General features: G+C 39.5%; 6 protein-coding genes and 1 long non-coding RNA gene across 11 annotated transcripts; 4 read left to right on the forward strand and 3 right to left on the reverse strand.

The window, feature by feature from the left end:
* Positions 1–1,020: 1,020 nt before the first annotated feature.
* Positions 1,021–3,605, forward strand: LOC126315425 (uncharacterized). The gene is made up of 2 exons (XM_049992677.1): positions 1,021–1,200; positions 1,355–3,605. The coding sequence occupies exons 1-2, from the start codon at positions 1,054–1,056 to the stop codon at positions 3,500–3,502; spliced, it is 2,295 nt and encodes a 764-aa protein (XP_049848634.1). The 5' UTR covers positions 1,021–1,053; the 3' UTR covers positions 3,503–3,605.
* Positions 3,606–3,727: 122 nt separating this feature from the next.
* On the reverse strand, positions 3,728–6,599 carry LOC126315424 (uncharacterized). Of its 3 annotated transcripts, none has more exons than XM_049992674.1 (3): positions 6,371–6,599; positions 5,416–6,219; positions 3,728–5,337 (listed from the first exon to the last, which is right to left on the reverse strand). In XM_049992674.1, exons 2-3 carry the CDS (start codon positions 6,194–6,196, stop codon positions 3,794–3,796), a joined length of 2,325 nt encoding a protein of 774 aa, XP_049848631.1. In that variant the 5' UTR covers positions 6,197–6,219; positions 6,371–6,599; the 3' UTR covers positions 3,728–3,793. The 3 variants fall into 3 exon arrangements, with proteins under 3 accessions (XP_049848631.1, XP_049848632.1, XP_049848633.1); XM_049992675.1 differs by having other exon boundaries at positions 5,416–6,227; XM_049992676.1 differs by having other exon boundaries at positions 5,416–6,291; positions 6,371–6,553.
* A 1,269-nt stretch (positions 6,600–7,868) lies between these two features.
* On the forward strand, positions 7,869–9,636 carry LOC126315334 (uncharacterized). The gene is made up of 4 exons (XR_007555941.1): positions 7,869–8,077; positions 8,195–8,325; positions 8,402–8,709; positions 8,797–9,636. It is a non-coding gene; the product is annotated as an uncharacterized LOC126315334 (long non-coding RNA).
* Positions 9,637–9,960: 324 nt separating this feature from the next.
* On the forward strand, positions 9,961–12,497 carry LOC126315309 (folic acid synthesis protein FOL1-like). Of its 2 annotated transcripts, XM_049992550.1 has the most exons (4): positions 9,961–10,094; positions 10,236–10,359; positions 10,429–10,851; positions 10,938–12,150. In XM_049992550.1, the coding sequence occupies exons 1-4, from the start codon at positions 10,046–10,048 to the stop codon at positions 10,990–10,992; spliced, it is 651 nt and encodes a 216-aa protein (XP_049848507.1). In that variant the 5' UTR covers positions 9,961–10,045; the 3' UTR covers positions 10,993–12,150. The 2 variants fall into 2 exon arrangements, with proteins under 2 accessions (XP_049848507.1, XP_049848506.1); XM_049992549.1 differs by having other exon boundaries at positions 10,429–12,497.
* LOC126315310 (DCN1-like protein 2) lies at positions 12,203–13,470 on the reverse strand. The gene is made up of 5 exons (XM_049992551.1): positions 13,441–13,470; positions 13,267–13,328; positions 13,051–13,187; positions 12,793–12,952; positions 12,203–12,727 (listed from the first exon to the last, which is right to left on the reverse strand). Exons 1-5 carry the CDS (start codon positions 13,450–13,452, stop codon positions 12,361–12,363), a joined length of 738 nt encoding a protein of 245 aa, XP_049848508.1. The 5' UTR covers positions 13,453–13,470; the 3' UTR covers positions 12,203–12,360.
* Positions 13,471–13,590: 120 nt separating this feature from the next.
* Positions 13,591–16,459, forward strand: LOC126315306 (putative pre-mRNA-splicing factor ATP-dependent RNA helicase PRP1). Its single transcript, XM_049992546.1, has 2 exons — positions 13,591–14,337; positions 14,466–16,459. The coding sequence occupies exons 1-2, from the start codon at positions 14,022–14,024 to the stop codon at positions 16,457–16,459; spliced, it is 2,310 nt and encodes a 769-aa protein (XP_049848503.1). The 5' UTR covers positions 13,591–14,021.
* On the reverse strand, positions 16,451–20,043 carry LOC126315308 (uncharacterized). 2 transcript variants are annotated; one of them, XM_049992547.1, is made up of 4 exons: positions 19,884–20,017; positions 19,241–19,816; positions 18,329–18,556; positions 16,451–17,872 (listed from the first exon to the last, which is right to left on the reverse strand). In XM_049992547.1, exons 1-4 carry the CDS (start codon positions 19,984–19,986, stop codon positions 16,494–16,496), a joined length of 2,286 nt encoding a protein of 761 aa, XP_049848504.1. In that variant the 5' UTR covers positions 19,987–20,017; the 3' UTR covers positions 16,451–16,493. The 2 variants fall into 2 exon arrangements, with proteins under 2 accessions (XP_049848504.1, XP_049848505.1); XM_049992548.1 differs by having other exon boundaries at positions 16,451–16,624; positions 17,993–19,816; positions 19,884–20,043.
* Positions 20,044–20,062: the final 19 nt, after the last annotated feature.

The raw sequence follows: 20,062 nt of genomic DNA on the forward strand, positions 1-20,062 counted from the left end.
TCTGAAGAAAATCAAAGCGTTTGAATATAAAGGAAAATGGAGAACTTTGAGCAAAAAAAGCCAGCTTGAAGTCCTTCAAGAAATTATGAATCTGGCGATAAGTGAAGGCTGGGACCTCGACTATATTGATGTAGGGTGTTTACTGAAAAAGATGTCAGACGAATTTCCAGCGGAAGTTATACAGCACGTCCTCAGCATTTGCTGCATTACAAGTCCAGAAAGAGAGTTCAGTAAAACCGTTGCATTAGATAAAGATATTTTTTGCCAATGCGTAGCGCGGGCGTTATTGATCGATACACCTGTATGGCTTCTCGACGAGTTTCTAAATATATGGAAGGAAAATTTGCCTTATAACTTTGTCCCTAAGTTAGAGCAGCTAGAGACGCTGGCAATTGTCCAAGATTTTGGTAAGGTCAAGAAAATTGTCTATTTTCCAGCAGACGAACTGCCCTATAATACAAAAGAAAGGCTGAACGAGCTGTTTAAAATCAAACCGAAATGGAAATCAACAGAGATCGTTCCTTACTTGAAGGATCTTGTCGAGCCAAATCTAACTGAAGAACAAATTTTGGTCACACATGCGAGGGTCATTGTAGAAGAAGACAATACGAAAGCTTATTGTTCGAAGTAGAGCAGATTACGTTTTCAAAAAATGAATTAAAAACAATTTATCAGAACGAGCTTGCCTGGTGTAAACACAAGAAAAAGATATAGTTCGCAAGACCTTTCTTCTTTAGTATAAACGTAACAAATAGACTCGACTGAAGTATGGGTGGAGCGGCACATTAACAAGCCAATAAATTTTGTTCAAACACTATGTTAGGCACTTTTGAATGAGCACAGTCTTTTTCAAACATAACCCGTTCAATGAAGATGGTGATTACAATGCGGACCTAGCTCACGAAAAAACTTTACAAACAAGACACCGGGGCAGGGGTATAAATTAGATTTTTGAAGGCCGTAAAAATGACCCCAAAAATTTGTTTTTTACATTTATAATAAATTGTATTTTAGATTGTATATTTGCGCTTCCTGAAAATAGCTCTCAGCGTCATGCTCAGCGTCATTAAAGGTGACCTGTGTATGCACCTTTTTTCAAAAAAATGTACAGGCAAGAAATATAGATGTCGGATGTTACGACGAGCAAGAAGCGGGCTTTTGGCAGTTGAGGGCTCGTTCTTGGACGAAAATAGGCTCTCTGTACGTGCGCCAAAGCAGATGATATGACATTTCGTCCAAAAGTGTTTGGTGAAATATTTCGCACGTTTCCTAACGGGACGCTGCCAAAGCAAACTACCAACAAACCTAAACGCAACAGAAATATTTATTTGCCATTTATGCATTTATGCATTAGTTGTGTTCGACAAAAGGCGGTCAGCGACAGAGCACAAGGTGCATTTTGAGAGGTGATAGAAGAGCGTTTTTCAGCGAGTTTGGCAGCAAAGAAAATGGGCCGCAAAATGAAGGGTGGGCGGGCGAGGTGAGCGAGGGCTGCCGTATAGAGGAGAACGATAATGCGCAAAATACGAATAATGAAATTTTTTGCGAAGAAGGTGGCACTGTGTTTGAGAAAGATGATTGTGAAGATGAGCTAATATTGGGTGACTTTGTCAAAAATGTTTATCTAGGCAAGCCAATGGGAATAGCTTGGGATGCAGCTATCGAAGACTTAATAAATAAATTAATGTACCGCGCTAAAGAAAGGAGTGTGTCTAGTTTAGAAAACCTGCTGGATTCATACCTCGGTGAGATTCCGGACTTGGAAACAAAAAAAATCTTAAGGGGTCGATTAGTATGGAAACTCTTAAGGTGTCGTGGCTTGATCCGCCAACCAGCTGAAGATGTTCTGTGGGTTACTACACACATGCTAATATACATGCACAGGCGCTACGATTCGCCAGGATATTGTTGGGGCATATACATAGAGGCTTTGAACAAATGCAAACTTTTTATCAAGGCAGAAAGTGTGTATCAAATTGCCAAGTCGTTTTCGCTCGAAGATCCGAGATTTTCGAGTGACATGGCTTTTATTCAATCTGCGAGGTTATCTGGTATTATTCAGGCGTTTATGTATCACGCGGTCCCGAGTGCCATGGAAGAAATGAAGAGTGTGTGCGGTACTGATCTGACTGGATGGGCCTTCAACCGAATATTAAACTGTTCCAGTCTTTTGCATTTGAGACAGATTCACTACTTGCCTCATTGGATTGGCTCGGAAGATAAGGAGTACACTCTACCGATCAAGCTCAGGCACTATGTCGTACTTATGGCCAACATCGGGCAAATATCTAACGCCAGAAGTTTATGGGTCAGCGAATACAGCAAACGAGTAAATGACATGTCTCTGGGCGCGTCACATGTGGAAATTCAATACTTAACTTTAGGCATACAAGTCCTCGGACGAGCACCTCAACTATACCCTCCTTATGATCAAATCTTGAGAATACTGATCGACAGAATCAAATGGCTGCTGAGCCAAAACTCACAGGACTCAGTGCACGTACATGGGCTCGTGAATCATCTGTGTAGAGCAAGGATGTCCGATTACATAGAAGAATTGGCACAATGTCTGTTAAATTATTCTGAATCAAAAAAATTTTTATCTCCACTTTGCCATTACTATGCATTGGTAGGCAACGAGGAAAAATATCTCTATTGGCTATCGATGAGAGGTGACTCGTCTTCCCTACGTTATGACGCTATTGATTTATACAATTCCGTCCTATTAGATTCTCATTGCAAGAGCTGTGCAGAACTCTTGAAAAAGATCGATCATCATCGCCTTTTGTTCCCAATGCAATACACTTTCAACATAAACACAATTCTGGCCAAGCGCGTCAACGCCAAAAAGGACGGTTTAACGATTCAAGAGTACAAAAAAATCATGTACAAGCTTTCACGGCCTGAGTGTATTAGATTGTCGGACATTTATCATCAACAAAAGTATATGCTCGATTTGGTTATCCCTGGCCTGTACGCGGAGGCCGAAGAATTTGTCTTTAGTCCGTTCCGTGAACGCGCCAAAAAGAGAGATGTTCTGTTCGGATTCTTGTCCTATTTTTATGCCGTAAATGGCATGCATCGACATCTCATCAATTTTTTGAAAAGAGCATTTAAAGTCTTTAGTGTTCGAAACGTCTTCTGTATCATAGGCAACGAAAAGTCAGTTCTCATCTTCGAGGCTCTGAAGCATGACCCAGACATGATTCTGACAATTTGGCCTTTATTCACCTGCAAGAGCGCTTGCAGGACTGAACTATTTTCCTTGTTGCTAGACGTAGCTATTGCTAAGAACCTACCTTACATGGTCGAAAATTTGTGGTACACAGCTGAGCTACCAGGAAGATGCGATAATGTCGCGAAAATGATAGATGACCTAGGAAGAGCAATTAAAATTTTGAAGCGCTACAGCAGATTTGCTCATTTAGCGGAGAGGATTGAACACATACGACGGCTGATGCAAGAAGAGCGCCGAAAAAGTATCAACACACCAGTTCAGTGATACTTATCAAGAATGCTCGTAAGCCGTCAACAAAGCAAGATAAAAATGAAAATTGTACAATTTTGAATGTAAAGATAAAGAGTCGAGGACCCTTGTAAAAAAACAGTTTCAATTTCCTCTGGCCAGTGCTTTTCAAGGCATTTTATTTGCACTCAGCCAATTGGCTTGCAAATTCTTAAGTTACAGCTTTTTGAAACGGAGGCGAAAAAAAAAAGTGTACGCTACTACCACAATTGAAGATAACACATAGGCTCTCATCCGATCTATATGAGGAAAAAGGCGAATGTTACTTCATTTATCTGTATGGACATGAATCAATTGACGAACACGATAATTACAAAGAAGCTGTATCGCGGAGTCTATTTGTCCATTTTTGATGTCTAAATAGACTTTCAAAGCGATGGCAGCAGGAAAGCCCGGGGCTAGAGAGATCGATTTGTCAATAAGTCGTAGAGCTTGGGCTTCGTCACCCTTTACTATGTAGATGCACGCGAGGCTACAATAAAGTGAGACCTTTTGAGAGCAAGAAATACGTTGAACATCGAATCCGATAGAGATGTGCACGTCGGTTCTTTTAGGTATACTTTGAAGTATATCCAGTGCAGAATTCAGGTTACCGAGTCGAAGTTCAGATTCTGCCAGGTACACATAAATTGAAAATGAGAGACAGTCGATCTGAGGCGAATCGCAGAGGTGATTAGGAGACAGCTGAGACGTGAGACGCTCATCGCTCGAAGTACTAGTCGTCGGCTGAGCTACAATTTTTTCAGAGGTGGTTGTTTGATTTTTTTGAGGTTCTGATTTCTGTGCTAGAAAATACAGCTCTTTCAGTTTGAGTGCTTGGAGAGCACATTGCCTTGCCTTTTCAAACGATTCGGCTTCTAAAAAAATCCAGGAGAGGAGTGCCTGGCAGTATATACAAACAAATCGAAGGCGCTCGATAGAAGGTGTAAAATCGTCTGATGGACTGTTTAAAAGGCCGACATTGGGCAGACGATCTGGTTGCACGGTCGTCTTTTTATCTCTCAGAAGACATAGACTTTGGAGTAGTATAAAAGCGGTATTCAGGTAATAAGTAGACGAACGTAGAAGCTTATCGGTCTTGCTCGAACGCGGAATAGAATTGAACACACGAGTACGTCCACCTGTTCTACATATTTCTGGGATAGTATAAGCCTGAGCGGCTGGGCATTTTTCGGCCAGATAGATCTGAATAGTGGCTTCTGAAAGTCTCAAAAACGTCATTCCACGCAGATAGGAGGAGAGAGAATCAAACTTTAGCGATTGTTTGAAGAGCTCGAAGGCTTCTTCATACTTGCAAAGCATATGCATCTGCAGGCCCAAGTTATAGATGACGATTCCGATGAGGTGTTGGTTGATGAAAGGTTTAGTATGAGACTTAGAGGGGGTTTGAGCGCTCACTTTTTGAGTTTCTTGAAATGCCTTATGAAAGTAGATCGATGCCGCCGCATATCGCTTCTGGTGACACGCGATCACACCTAAATTATTGTAATAGGGAACTGCATTTGAAGAGTTAAGAACAACTTTGGAAAGTTCTGACTCGGCTCGTGAAAAATTTTGCTCAAGATCAAAAAGCCTTGATTTTAAAAATAATGTCAAGCAGTCATTGAACGACGCAATGCCCGAAGCCTCTGCATCGAGAAAGCACTTTCCTGTAATCAATGGGGATTCGGTCGGATGTAACTCCCCTTCAAACTGGTCGTTGCAGAATGTGAGAGGTTGAGCAACAGCCTCTAGCTCATTTCGACTAGCCTGTAAACGATTTTGTACCGAGAAAATATGCGCCTTGATCAACCGGAGCCACCTTACATACGCTATATTTAAACCCTATTAGGTCAGCGGAAGGTAGACTCACTTGTATTTTAGTGAAAAGGAGTAATTCTACACCGTACCTTGAGAATTGACTTGCTTGGGTAGCTGCGCTTCTATTTCAGAAACGACCAGCTCGAGTTTCGGGCTATAAGTGTTGAGTTTAATCACAAGTGTAATGTATAAAAATGCTATGGTCAAGCCAGTTGAGGAAAACCTATCTGAGTTGGACAAGATGTAGTCAATGAGTTCTTCAGATATCTGCAGAGAGAGGCGATAGGAGCCGCTAAGAAAATGGTACAGGACAAGGTTGTACCAAGCAATAGGCAGATACCTGCCCAAATTTGCTAGTTGACGCTCTACTGACCAAATTGGATAGGCTGAAGGTGCCAGCAATGAACGTTTGGAGGCATTCGGTTCGAACTCGGTGAAGTCGTTGCCTGGCTGGCCCGAATTCTTTTTGACGAAATCACATTCGACAGTTTTTTGCAAAGATTCGATGTCCAACACAATACCAAAAAGCACGTTAAAAATGATCAAGAGGTTGTGCAGGGTGGCATAGTCATTGACGCGAATCAACTCCGTAAGCAGACAGCATCCAGAATTATGAGTATTGCATGCATTGACTGCGTTATTATCAGAAGACGGAAACGCAAAGTGGTATTTGAATTTCGATCGTCTGTCTGGCTCCGAAGGACCAGCGTGGAAAGGAATCTCATCACCTGGTTCAGCTGCCTCTGACGAGAGGCAAAATTGAAGACTTGATTTTTTAGAGAGGATTTTACAACACTTTTTAATTTTGCCAGAATACCAGCATTCAAGAACTTCGCGTATCCAAGGAGAGGCTGATGACGAGGACGACATGAATTCAAAATATCATAATATACCTAATTCCCTTGAACATGCGAGGCAAATGTAAAAAGTAAATAAAATTAGCAAAGAAATGCCAGACAAGAAAGCTGTTTCATGGAAGAGGTAAGCGTCTGCGTATATTGAAACAACTAAGACACATCACATGCACTAGATAAAAAAACGTACCTATTCTGCGCATAGAACGTTGATAAACATTAACAAACCGGCCCGTTTTTTGGCGTTTTTTCAATGACAGGACCGTTAAGGTAGCTTTATAGCTATTTCGATAAGCAGCCTAGTTGAAGATTTTAAATCATGAAATCGCCAGATTCAGATGTTGAAAAAAGCCAAAAGAAGTAGATATTATCTGAATCCAATGTGCGGCTTCATCGAAAAGATATTTACAAAATTTTATAAACAAAATTTATGACAAAAAATGTCAAGCAGACAATTCTTAGAACACTACAAAACAAGCTTTCAGCGCATCTAAATGACAATTTTTTAGCTCTGAAGGCAAGCCTTCACCAACTATCGAAAAACTAGGTCCCACTACACTGGTACACGGATATAAAAACCAGCAGAAAAAACAAGAGTTTACAACGCTAGAAGATGCTGAGATTGCGCAGATATTAGAAAATAAAGCAGGCTAATTTTTAAGGCGAGCTCATAATAGAATTTTGAATTCAGCTGATAAACTGTTTTGGCACGAGATTAAGCTCATAATAGAATTTTGAATTCAGCTGATAAACTGTTTTGGCACGAGATTAACTTCTCAGACAGCCTCCCCTGGCTCACTCACACCTAAAAGCTTCTCTTTTTGCAATGGCGCGCTGTTCTGCTGACGTTCTTCTTGCCGGTAAATACGAAAATGGTTTGTTCTTTTGGTGTATTAGTGCGTATAAAGACTGTAAATAGATAGCGCAATTAAAATCAAAAACTATGTGATCTTATGTGAGCTTTCGGAAACCTCATTATAAAGCATACAGTCACTATATTATTCCTACTTAGAAATTCTGAGTTCAAACTGACAGCACAAAAAACTATGTTTTAAGCATCAAGGTGCCTTGCCTGCGTAACAGCTATGTTCTGAATTTCAAAGACTACGTCTCTGGCAAACACGCTTTTAATGCTAAAAAAATTGAAGGTCGAGACGTGGTGAAGTTAGAGGTTTTTACAAATAGACTTGTATTGAGAAAATCAGAATATTTTGTCGAGTTTTGCAGACCTAATGGCTAAAGGATCATTCATTTTTACATCGATGTTTTAGTACATCAAATGATAAAATTCATTTGGATTCAACAGTCACTAGAGTCGGCCAATCTTCCCTGTATAAAACTTTTCATAGTGCTGTGAGTAATAAAAGTTTGCCCGTATCATGTGAGAACCATCAAGGTTTTGGAAAAGTTGTTGATTCCTGATAATACTGAATTATTCGTAATGAATCTCTTTCCCCATGTGCATTTTTACAAACGTATGCATATAGCCTAAGGAAATGCAGGCGATATTGGTCATCTGAGGTACATTTGAGTCCCGAAATGAATATTTTGGTATCCATAAATTGCGCCTCTCTGTTTTTTCGACATCAAGGCAAACATAACGTCGATTTGTCTGGTTTTCTTTAGAATACGAAGATCAATTGCAGATTTTTATTCTATTTTTTCACGGCACAAAGTTCAGAGTTTCTGTTTAACCTTTTTGTCATCTTCTGAGGAGAAACGCACTAAAAAAATAGCTGAAGTTTTCTCTAGAAGCTATTTCAGCTACATCTATGAGTCTATTGAACCTATTCAAAATATTCAATACATTCCTTGTATTGGCATATCACTCTGCTGTTTTTTGTGTGTATGCTTATACACTTCAATGGCTAGTGACCAACCTACAAATTCCGATGTTGTACGTTAGTTTCTAGACTGCTGAAACCAAGAGCGTTACGACATGCAGCTAAAGACAATTCATTTCTTTACATAGAAAACCACCAATTCTGGCTTTGAACTAATTGCATTAAATTAGTGGAGGATATAGTATCATGCTGACAACATGGGGACATATCATTCAAATCATTTACTTTTTGGTAGCTATCATATACGATTTTGCCACGCTGGTTAAACGAATAAAATTGTTCAGAGACTATACACCTAAAGGTACATTCTCACTTCATCAAGACAATGTAGCTTCAATGAATCATATAACGAGTCTAATAATATATTTGTCTTGTAGAAATATATAGCAGCAATAGTCAAATGACCATCTTCACAGTGTCCTACTGTTATGGGCTCTTGACCACCGTCTTGTTCTGGGGGATTGTGTCTATAAGACGCGAGCTGCTTATTCCAGAATCGCGGGTTATACACTATCCCATGGCCGCAAATATCGTGCAGCATGTGTGTCCGGCGTTTCTGATGTGGATAGAAATGCTCGTTCAACCGAAAAGAAATCGACCGTTTATAGGAGAGCTATCTACCGTTCTGAGTATAGGGGTGGCCTACATCGCATGGACATTCTACGCCTCTACGAAGGATACATGGGTATGAAAATCAAACAAACTTAAAACTCAGCCTCACAGAAAGCAAAAACTAACCAAACAATGTTCGCACCTCTGTGTAATTGATTAGCCTTACCCATTTCAAAGAAATTTTGGTGTGAAGCAACATATTCTAATGGATGCTTTTGTCATGATGCTTTTGATTGGCTTGCTCCTGATCAAAAGAAAGCTCGTGGAAGTACTTTACAGTTCTTACCAAGAAGAAGTCAAGAAAGTTATCGATAGCAGCCTAGCGAGAAGAAAGGTCCATTGATTGATTCTTCTTTAAGGACTCCTGCTCAACGCAAAAGGCGCACTTCCACCAAATTTTTATTAAGAAAACGTTATACAGATAAAATTCGAAACGATTCATTGATAAACTGTTCTCTGTATTTCAAGAAACCAGGGAATTCTCTAAAATAATCTTGGATAAACCCCATTAGATGTGAATGGCCGATGTGGTTCCTTACTACAAGCAGACATTCTAAAATTTCGAAATCAGTTGGAGTGACCTCCCTTGAGGTTGGTAAAGCAGGCTCTGCACCTTCATTTTTTGCATTCGTGACTGCTTTTCTCTTCGCTTTTTTGACCTGTGGGGTGACGCTGTTCACGCCGCGCGGAGCAGGAACATCTCGGGACTTGACATGGTTCGAGTTCCAAGTTGATGAGCTTACGGAAAAGTCTGCAATGTCAAAAAATATGTACGCGAGAGTTAGCCGTCATAAAAAAAAGCTGTATACCAAACGAGCTTGGGGATAGAGAAGAATGTAAAAATGCATGCCATCGTCCGGTGATACTAAATATTTTCTGGGCCTTCCACGTTTGCGGTGCTGCGGCTTAGAAGTTTTTTCGGCGGTCAGAGTTTTTTTTGAAGGATAGTCATTCGAATACGGAGGTGTAAAGTGTCCCTGATACATTATTGTATTTAGATTGATTTGTTAAAAACGATGCAAGTCTTAATTTTAACGCAAAGTTTGGCGGGTAAATAATTCGAAAACAGCTTTCAAAATAACACCGAAAAAAGTCACCAAATTATCACCCTTTGCCTGCTATAGACGATGTCGGTAAAAGGAAGTGGACATGCAACCGTCCTCACAATCTAAAGCATTGCTTTTTCTTTTTGCAAAGCAGGGGTCGCTATTAGGGGGAAATGCCAGTGTAGAGCTATATTATTTCGTCCCAAATGAATCCAGGTAGTCCGAGGCAGCAGGCCATACAGCATTCGGTAAAATTTACATTGAGGCAAAATGTTCGTTTTTTATGAGTGATTAATTTTTTCACAGTGCATAAATCTGCGGAATGGTCGTTGTATTTCATCATTGATATTCGTAGTTGACAATATGCACAGAATAGCAGACAAAATTTTGATCGAGGAGTTTGAAGTAGAAAGTACGATTTTTAGACAAGTAGTCACTTTACCGTATCATGTTGAGATCAAAGAAATGAAAAAGTTAGATATCATCAACGCATGCAAATAAGCGTCTTAATATTAGATTGCTCATGGCTGAGGTAGTAATGTTTTCTTTAAAGCTATTATTGGAGTATATGAATACGAGCGAGTTCAGAACCAAACTCTAGTGATAAGCATGACTCTGCACACCTGTTTTAGTAAGGTGGAAGAAAGCGATGATATAGAGGACACGCTAGACTATACGTACGTAGGGTGAAGGTGCTTTGTCCTGTTTTATCCGATTTTTTTTTGCTAAATAAAAGTCGATTTAAGGTGGATTTGCGATGAGATAAAAACCATTGCAACCGAAACAAAGTCGTTTACATTAGAGGCTTTGGGGACGAAACTGGCACAATGGGCGCTCTCATTGAAATTTGTAGAAAAAGTTGTCGTCAAGCTGAACAAGAGGGGCGCAGTTACAAACGCCAAATCAATCGGAATTGAGGTGGTGAGGGAAAAAGAGGAAATACTCAAAGAAGACACATTTGAAAGGTCTGACCAATATTATGATAATGAAGTCAATGAGACTAATGAAGAATGTCTGTTACCATCCGATTCACCCTCCTCGACTAAATCTTCTGATGTACTGTGTTATTTGGCTCTCGGCTCCAACATCGGGAGGCGGGCATGGTACATTGAAAAGGCCATTGAAATGCTGAGGGCTCTTGTTGGAAAAGTGAACCGAATTGCCTTTTTGTACGAATTTCCGCCTGCATACGATACGAACCAGCCCTTTTTTCTGAATACGGCACTGAGTATTTATACAAGCATGTCTCCTGTAGACTTGATCGAAACGGTCAAATACATCGAGAAGGTCGTCGGCAGAATGCCGAGTAGAAAAAATGGACCAAGAGAAATCGATATCGATCTTTTGTTCTATGGAGATTCACAAATTCAAACTGCAGTTTTGACCGTCCCGCATCCGATGTGCCATGAGCGCAACTTTGTCTTGAGACCCATGATGGATATTGCACCAGATTTCAGGCATCCAATTCTCAAAAAAAAAATTCGCGATCTTTGGAATGACCTTAAATGCAAAGGCGACCATGTTCAAGTGATCCCAGTAAGACGAGCAAAAGTCGAAAAAGTAATTAAGTTCGGTCCGACCTCTCCTTCCTTGGTGATGGGCATAGTCAACGCTACCCCCGACTCCTTTTGCGATGGAGGATTGTATAATATAGATCAAATTGGTGAAAATGTCAAAAATATGTGCAAGGATTGCAAAGATATCATTATTGATATAGGCGGAGAAAGCACACGACCAAATGCGCATCCTGTTTCAGATACCGAGGAATCCTCAAGAGTCTCTCAAGCATTAGAAGTCGTCCGAAAAAGTACTCTCAGATCATTTCCTCCATACATATCTTTGGATACATACAAACACACCGTTGTGTCAAACGCGCTACCCTACGTCGATATCGTCAACGATGTTCTGGCGACTTCTAAGTCTCAAGACTCGCCAGATGAATTCGACGCTATGGCTGCTCTGATTGCGAAACACGGCTTATCGTGGGTCATCATGCACTCTCGTGGAAACCCGCAAACAATGACGAAATTAGCAGATTATCAAGTTGGAAAGGTCTTAGAAACCGTTTGTTCGGAATTGAGCGTAGCCGTTAATAGAGCTCTGTCGGCAGGAATTCTGCCTTGGCATATCATAATCGATCCAGGGTTGGGGTTCGCCAAAACAGGATCTCAAAACCTAGAAATTTTATTGAATTTGAAACATATCAAAAAACAACTGGGAAACTTTCCCGTCCTAATAGGACCGTCAAATAAGTCGTTCATTGGAGAAATCATCAACCAGCCAGACCCAATGAAACGCAACTACGGGACTCTGGCGGCAATAGTTCAGGGAGTCATCAAAGGAGCGGCGGACATCGTCAGAGTTCATGATATCAGAATGGCCGTAGATGGGCTGAAAGTCGCAGATAAAATTAAAAAAATGAAAAATGCCCAGGTGGTCAATGATCAATAGAGATGCTCTCCATCATCTTTTTTTCTGCCTAACATAAATTCGTTTCTATACAAAAAAAAAACCGCAACCTCTATGCGCAACACAATTGCCAATCAATAATATTTTTATATTCTGAAGTATTTCAGTGCACGCTCGACTTCTCCTTTCCAAATCTACCTAGACGTCACATCTGCTCTCTGTTTGATATACATCATATACATCGTGCATTCCATCTGAGAATTTTTCTATCAATGTTCTCCTGACTTTAGATATTCTACAAAATTATCCAGTATCATGGGCCAGGCACCCTCAGAATTATAGTTAGATAGGTCCGACGAAGCTTGGTCGATAAATTCCAATAATAAATTCCAACTATCACGAGAAATCGCTTTTTTGTGTTTTGTTCTTAAAAAAGTAATCCACTCCTGCAAAAGAGGAAAACGGTCTGCAAGGATCATTTCCCATAACAGAATGGCGTAATCTAGATTTAGCGTTCTCTCTGTCCCCTTCCCGTAGTTGAAACAAAATTGGTAAAATTCTTTAAATTTGGCTTTGGATTCCAATTCTTCTTGAAAGGATGGAATTTTTTTTTTGAGTTCCTGTATGGTGCACGCTCTCAATATCAAAAGGTGTTAGGACGAACTAAGAAAAATTTCATCGGAGTGAAAAAAAAAACGCACTTGACCTGTCGCATTCCCCTCAAAAACTCATCCTTTGAAAACTCTCCAATTTCAGTAGCATTCATTTTCCAAGCAATGACTAAGGACATAATTCCTTCAGTCGAAATTTCAAGCTCGTTGAAAATTTGTAGCATGCCTTTTTCTCGAATGCGCCCATCCTCTTTGCTCGTTAATCAGACAATGGTAAGTAACAATGATGGCATTTTAGAGGCTATAAGGTAGGGTAGCAGCACTGATATCATGAGCTAACAAGCGAACCTTGGTATTTTTCGAAAGTTTCGTTAATGGCCGCAATTTCAGCCTTAGAGTCTTTGGAATAGCTGTTGAAAAAGCTGTTCACAGATAATTCAATGTTCCACCGATGCTTTTTAAGAATTGGGATTGCCACATTTACACTGCAAGCATGTATCAGAAAGACATGTTAGAATTTTCTTGCATTCGAGGTTGAAGTTAGAGATGTACAACAACACTTACGGAGCTTGCGTGATACTGACAAAATTAGCAAGTTCACGTTGCTGAGACTTGCTGAGAGATCTCTGCAATAAAGAAGGTAGTTGTCACCCATCAATCGTTAGAACTCGCCAAAAGCCGTCAAAGAATGACAAAAGAGCAAGGCAAGGTAAAGACAAAAAAATACCTGCGGCTTACCGTATCTGACATGATCAAATATTAACTCAGGGACACAGCTAAGCAATAAAATCTCAAAACTGTATAAAATAGTGTAAATATCTTTGAAAAAAGATTCTCAAAATAGTCTCCTACTTCGCGCTTTCTACAATAGGTCATCTGCAATTTTTCAGCGGAGCGCACAGATAAAGCCTTTCTAAGAGGGACTGGCCGTTAAAACCAGTAGTATAATAGAAGGAGAAGACCGGTCGGTTTTAGCTAAGAAAGCTGTACACGGAAAAAAGAAGAAGGCGTATTTTGCCTGATATGTAAAGGGCAAGAGGAGTTGATATTTTCAATTACAAAAAACGGGATCGAAGAATACCAAGGAGATTTTATCTCCAGTATGAACAGAAAAAAACAGAATGTCACATAATGATGCATGTGTTTCTAAGCACAAACATACATGGAGGCGAGAGGCGCTCACTAACGTTTTCTAGAAATGTTCGCATAGAACCGCTATTTCAATATGAATGTAAACAAGAGGGAGAAAGAGCAAAAGTGCCGAAATAAACACAACTGCTCTATAAAGTTTGCTTTTATTAAAAAAATCATACTACCATATGGGACGCAAACGCAACCCCCGTATTATTGATACGAACTTTTCTGAGACGTGTATACAAAGTGGGCAAGCAACAAGCATCAGTGGTGTTGAAAACGAGAGCGCATCATTAGAGGGGTATGAAAAAGGTCAAGTTTGTTGCAACGATGGAACATCAGATCAGGTAGTCGAGAAAGTCAATAGCGAGCTGGCTGCAAGCACACGTTTTTCAAAGAATGCAGGTGAGCGCGATTTTTTTTCTCCGCCACCCCACAAACGAAAGCTAAACGCAAAACAGCAAATTAAATCATTCAGAAAGGACTTGCCAATCTATGCCGGTATGAAAAGAAATCAATTTCTGTCTTCCCTTCTTTTCGCTGCAGTCACTTTGAAACTGATAAGCCCATTTTTTTCTAATTCATCGGCCTTACTGTGCGGACACATTGTGCAACTGCCACCATAATAGAGCGCGAAAGGATATTAAACGAGATTGACGTAAATCAGTCGGTGATTGTTATTGGAGAAACTGGAAGTGGAAAAACGACACAGCTGGTACAATATATATATGAGCGGTATGGACACTCTAGAGGAGACATTGTTATTACTCAGCCTAGACGGTTGGCTACAAAAACTACAGCTGCGCGTGTAGCTGAGGAAATGGGCGTAGAGTTGGGAAGTTTGGTCGGGTACAACGTACGTTTTGAAAATAAAACAACCGCACAAACACACATTAGGTTCCTCACCGATGGTATGGCTGTACGCGAATGCATGATCAATAAAAAATTTGCAAAATATGGGTTCGTAATTCTCGACGAGGCGCACGAGAGAAGCATTTATACCGACATACTGTGTGCATTAGTGAGAGAAATTCAAAAAAAAAATTCAAATCTCAAAGTAATTGTCATGTCGGCGACTTTAGAGGCTCAGCTGTTTGAGAAATATTTCGAAGCCAAGGTCCTGTATGTGAAAGGTAGACAGTATCCAGTTCAGGTATTCTATTTAGAAAAACCAGAAAGCAATTGGATTGAGGCATTAATCATAACAGTTCTTCAAATCCATTTGGAGGAAGAGGCAGTTGGAGACATTTTAGCATTTCTAACGGGGCGAGAAGAGATTGAAAGCGCCGCAAGAATTCTGGAACAAAAAGCCAAACTCGTACCCCCTTCGGCGGCAAAACTAATAGTGCGTACTCTCTACTCTGCACAATCTAATGAACAGCAAAAAAAGGCATTTGACCCAGCACCGCAAAATTGCAGAAAGGTCATTCTAGCAACAAATGTAGCTGAAACATCATTGACAGTTCCAGGAGTTAAATTTATCGTTGATTCAGGATTGGTAAAACAGAGGCAAAGAATTACGAGATCTGAGTTAGAAAAAGATAGTGAAACTAAACTTGGAGGCTCTCAGATCGATATACTCACTGTTGTTGTAGAGTCAAAGGCACAGGCATGGCAAAGAGCTGGAAGGGCAGGTAGAACACAGCCTGGAAAGGCCTATAGACTATTTACCGAAGCTTTTTTCTTAGAAAAAATGCGTGACTCACAAGTTCCAGAGATCAAGCGCGTCGACCTTACCTACCTACTTTTGCAGCTTTTTACTATAGGTATTTCAGATCCCCTTAGCTTCCCATTTATTGAACCACCGAGCAAAGCCTCGTTATCTCATGCGCTAATGGCATTAATACAACATGGTGCCATAAGCAGAGAGCGAAAAATAACAGAACTTGGGAAAAAAATGTCTATCTTCCCAGTTGAACCAAGATACTCCAAAGTTCTAATCTGCAGCCAGAAGTTCGAATGTACTCAACAAATTATGAACATCATCGCTATGCTGAATGTTGACAACATTTTCCTCATTCCGTCTAAAGATACACTACAGCCAATAGAAGATTCAGTATCCAATTTTGAATTACAAGCACAAACTACAGATAATGCTAAAAAAGTTTTCGCTTCAGAAATCGGTGATCACATCTCACTCCTCAATCTCTACTATGCATATCTTCAAGAAGATTCAAGCAACAGAAAGAAATGGTCAAAGAAGTATCTGATAAACTGGAGGGCAATGGAAAAATCAATCAGCATCAAAAAGCAACTAGTCCAGTATTGGAAAGACAGAAACTGGCACCTGGGACAAGAAAGTGCCACTGACATTCAGTTTATGCATCCGAACAAAGAGCAGGAAAACCTAATTGAAAGAATATGTAAATGTTTTATATTGGGATTTTTCGAGAATATTGCTATAAAAAGAGAGAATGGAACATATGAAACTATCAAAGAACAAAAACGTGTCCTGATACACCCTTCTAGCACAATGGCCAACACTAGACCGGAATGCATATTATATAATGAATTGGTTTACACCAGTAACTTCTATGTAAGAGACGTATTGACTATTCAGAGAAACTGGTTAGAAGAGCTTGTTCCAGAATATGTATTAAATAAAATCCCACAATCGATATAAAAATTCATTAAACTTTTAATCAGTTTGACAAAACTCAAAAGCCTCCTCGAAGTCGAAGTACTAGATGTAATGTAGACTCTTTCTGGATGTTGTAGTCAGATAGTGTACGACCATCTTCAAGTTGTTTACCAGCAAATATTAGTCGTTGCTGATCTGGTGGTATACCTTCTTTATCTTGTATTTTTTGTTTCACTTGATCAATAGTATCGCCAGACTCGACTTCAAGTGTTATAGTTTTACCTGTTAATGTTTTCACAAATATTTGCATCCCACCTCGAAGTCGAAGTACTAGATGTAATGTAGACTCTTTCTGGATGTTGTAGTCAGATAGTGTACGACCATCTTCAAGTTGTTTACCAGCAAATATTAGTCGTTGTTGATCTGGTGGTATACCCTCTTTGTCTTGTATTTTTTGTTTCACTTGATCAATAGTGTCACCAGACTCGACTTCAAGTGTTATAGTTTTGCCCGTTAATGTTTTCACAAATATTTGCATCCCACCTCGAAGTCGAAGTACTAGATGTAATGTAGACTCTTTCTGGATGTTGTAGTCAGATAGTGTACGACCATCTTCAAGTTGTTTACCAGCAAATATCAGTCGTTGTTGATCTGGTGGTATACCCTCTTTATCTTGTATTTTTTGTTTCACTTGATCAATAGTGTCACCAGACTCGACTTCAAGTGTTATAGTTTTGCCCGTTAATGTTTTCACAAATATTTGCATCCCACCTCGAAGTCGAAGTACTAGATGTAATGTAGACTCTTTCTGGATGTTGTAGTCAGATAGTGTGCGACCATCTTCAAGTTGTTTACCAGCAAATATTAGTCGTTGCTGATCTGGTGGTATACCCTCTTTATCTTGTATTTTTTGTTTCACTTGATCAATAGTATCGCCAGACTCGACTTCAAGTGTTATAGTTTTACCTGTTAATGTTTTCACAAATATTTGCATCCCACCTCGAAGTCGAAGTACTAGATGTAATGTAGACTCTTTCTGGATGTTGTAGTCAGATAGTGTGCGACCATCTTCAAGTTGTTTACCAGCAAATATTAGTCGTTGTTGATCTGGTGGTATACCCTCTTTATCTTGTATTTTTTGTTTCACTTGATCAATAGTGTCACCAGACTCGACTTCAAGTGTTATAGTTTTACCTGTTAATGTTTTCACAAATATTTGCATCCCACCTCGAAGTCGAAGTACTAGATGTAATGTAGACTCTTTCTGGATGTTGTAGTCAGATAGTGTACGACCATCTTCAAGTTGTTTACCAGCAAATATTAGTCGTTGCTGATCTGGTGGTATACCCTCTTTGTCTTGTATTTTTTGCTTCACTTGATCAATAGTGTCACCAGACTCGACTTCAAGTGTTATAGTTTTACCTGTTAATGTTTTCACAAATATTTGCATCCCACCTCGAAGTCGAAGTACCAGATGTAATGTAGACTCTTTCTGGATGTTGTAGTCAGATAGTGTGCGACCATCTTCAAGTTGTTTACCAGCAAATATTAGTCGTTGTTGATCTGGTGGTATACCCTCTTTATCTTGTATTTTTTGTTTCACTTGATCAATAGTGTCACCAGACTCGACTTCAAGTGTTATAGTTTTACCTGTTAATGTTTTCACAAATATTTGCATCCCACCTCGAAGTCGAAGTACTAGATGTAATGTAGACTCTTTCTGGATGTTGTAGTCAGATAGTGTACGACCATCTTCAAGTTGTTTACCAGCAAATATTAGTCGTTGTTGATCTGGTGGTATACCCTCTTTATCTTGTATTTTTTGTTTCACTTGATCAATAGTGTCACCAGACTCGACTTCAAGTGTTATAGTTTTGCCCGTTAATGTTTTCACAAATATTTGCATCCCACCTCGAAGTCGAAGTACTAGATGTAACGTAGACTCTTTCTGGATGTTGTAGTCAGATAGTGTGCGACCATCTTCAAGTTGTTTACCAGCAAATATTAGTCGTTGCTGATCTGGTGGTATACCCTCTTTATCTTGTATTTTTTGTTTCACTTGATCAATAGTGTCACCAGACTCGACTTCAAGTGTTATAGTTTTACCTGTTAATGTTTTCACAAATATTTGCATCCCACCTCGAAGTCGAAGTACTAGATGTAATGTAGACTCTTTCTGGATGTTGTAGTCAGATAGTGTACGACCATCTTCAAGTTGTTTACCAGCAAATATCAGTCGTTGTTGATCTGGTGGTATACCCTCTTTATCTTGTATTTTTTGTTTCACTTGATCAATAGTGTCACCAGACTCGACTTCAAGTGTTATAGTTTTACCTGTTAATGTTTTCACAAATATTTGCATCCCACCTCGAAGTCGAAGTACTAGATGTAACGTAGACTCTTTCTGGATGTTGTAGTCAGATAGTGTACGACCATCTTCAAGTTGTTTACCAGCAAATATTAGTCGTTGCTGATCTGGTGGTATACCTTCTTTATCTTGTATTTTTTGTTTCACTTGATCAATAGTATCGCCAGACTCGACTTCAAGTGTTATAGTTTTACCTGTTAATGTTTTCACAAATATTTGCATCCCACCTCGAAGTCGAAGTACTAGATGTAACGTAGACTCTTTCTGGATGTTGTAGTCAGATAGTGTACGACCATCTTCAAGTTGTTTACCAGCAAATATTAGTCGTTGCTGATCTGGTGGTATACCCTCTTTGTCTTGTATTTTTTGTTTCACTTGATCAATAGTGTCACCAGACTCGACTTCAAGTGTTATAGTTTTGCCCGTTAATGTTTTCACAAATATTTGCATCCCACCTCGAAGTCGAAGTACTAGATGTAACGTAGACTCTTTCTGGATGTTATAGTCAGATAGTGTACGACCATCTTCAAGTTGTTTACCAGCAAATATTAGTCGTTGCTGATCTGGTGGTATACCCTCTTTGTCTTGTATTTTTTGTTTCACTTGATCAATAGTGTCACCAGACTCGACTTCAAGTGTTATAGTTTTACCTGTTAATGTTTTCACAAATATTTGCATCCCACCTCGAAGTCGAAGTACTAGATGTAATGTAGACTCTTTCTGGATGTTGTAGTCAGATAGTGTGCGACCATCTTCAAGTTGTTTACCAGCAAATATCAGTCGTTGCTGATCTGGTGGTATACCCTCTTTATCTTGTATTTTTTGTTTCACTTGATCAATAGTGTCACCAGACTCGACTTCAAGTGTTATAGTTTTGCCCGTTAATGTTTTCACAAATATTTGCATCCCACCTCGAAGTCGAAGTACCAGATGTAATGTAGACTCTTTCTGGATGTTGTAGTCAGATAGTGTGCGACCATCTTCAAGTTGTTTACCAGCAAATATTAGTCGTTGTTGATCTGGTGGTATACCTATTAAAAAAAAGTAAGTCATAAACGTCAAAAAAAATAATAAATAAAAACATGTACAACAACGGACCTTCCTTATCCTGAAGTTTTTGTTTCACATGTTGAATCGTATTATCGCTTTCTACTTCAAGGGTGATAGTTTTCCCCGTGAGGGTCTTAACAAATATTTGCATCTATGAAAGTGTTTAATATAAAAGTTACAGTGTAAATGAAAAAAGAAATAATGAAAAATTTACACATGAAAAATAA

The sequence above is a fragment of the Schistocerca gregaria genome, unplaced genomic scaffold, assembly GCF_023897955.1.
Source record: "Schistocerca gregaria isolate iqSchGreg1 unplaced genomic scaffold, iqSchGreg1.2 ptg000569l, whole genome shotgun sequence".
Taxonomy (NCBI): Eukaryota; Metazoa; Arthropoda; class Insecta; order Orthoptera; family Acrididae; genus Schistocerca; species Schistocerca gregaria.

What these genes read in the sequence shown, in the direction of transcription:
- LOC126315425 (XM_049992677.1), top strand. Translation starts at nt 1,054, where the DNA reads ATGCTCAGCGTCATTAAAGGTGACCTGTGTATGCACCTTTTTTCAAAA. An exon ending in TGGACGAAAATAGGCTCTCT is followed by an intron (nt 1,201 to 1,354) that starts GTACGTGCGCCA and finishes TTTATGCATTAG; the next exon opens with TTGTGTTCGACAAAAGGCGG.
- LOC126315306 (XM_049992546.1), top strand. Translation starts at nt 14,022, where the DNA reads ATGGGACGCAAACGCAACCCCCGTATTATTGATACGAACTTTTCTGAG. An exon ending in GGACTTGCCAATCTATGCCG is followed by an intron (nt 14,338 to 14,465) that starts GTATGAAAAGAA and finishes CCACCATAATAG; the next exon opens with AGCGCGAAAGGATATTAAAC.
- LOC126315308 (XM_049992547.1), bottom strand. Translation starts at nt 19,986, where the DNA reads ATGCAAATATTTGTTAAGACCCTCACGGGGAAAACTATCACCCTTGAA. An exon ending in TCTAGTACTTCGACTTCGAG is followed by an intron (nt 18,557 to 19,240) that starts GTGGGATGCAAA and finishes TTCGACTTCGAG; the next exon opens with GTGGGATGCAAATATTTGTG. An exon ending in TCTAGTACTTCGACTTCGAG is followed by an intron (nt 17,873 to 18,328) that starts GTGGGATGCAAA and finishes TTCGACTTCGAG; the next exon opens with GTGGGATGCAAATATTTGTG.
- LOC126315424 (XM_049992674.1), bottom strand. Translation starts at nt 6,196, where the DNA reads ATGTCGTCCTCGTCATCAGCCTCTCCTTGGATACGCGAAGTTCTTGAA. An exon ending in CAAGCAAGTCAATTCTCAAG is followed by an intron (nt 5,338 to 5,415) that starts GTACGGTGTAGA and finishes GTTTAAATATAG; the next exon opens with CGTATGTAAGGTGGCTCCGG.
- LOC126315310 (XM_049992551.1), bottom strand. An exon ending in GTCAGTATCACGCAAGCTCC is followed by an intron (nt 13,188 to 13,266) that starts GTAAGTGTTGTT and finishes ACATGCTTGCAG; the next exon opens with TGTAAATGTGGCAATCCCAA. An exon ending in AGGGGAATGCGACAGGTCAA is followed by an intron (nt 12,728 to 12,792) that starts GTGCGTTTTTTT and finishes TTTGATATTGAG; the next exon opens with AGCGTGCACCATACAGGAAC.
- LOC126315309 (XM_049992549.1), top strand. Translation starts at nt 10,046, where the DNA reads ATGCACAGAATAGCAGACAAAATTTTGATCGAGGAGTTTGAAGTAGAA. An exon ending in CGAGGAGTTTGAAGTAGAAA is followed by an intron (nt 10,095 to 10,235) that starts GTACGATTTTTA and finishes TTTTCTTTAAAG; the next exon opens with CTATTATTGGAGTATATGAA. An exon ending in GAGGACACGCTAGACTATAC is followed by an intron (nt 10,360 to 10,428) that starts GTACGTAGGGTG and finishes AGTCGATTTAAG; the next exon opens with GTGGATTTGCGATGAGATAA.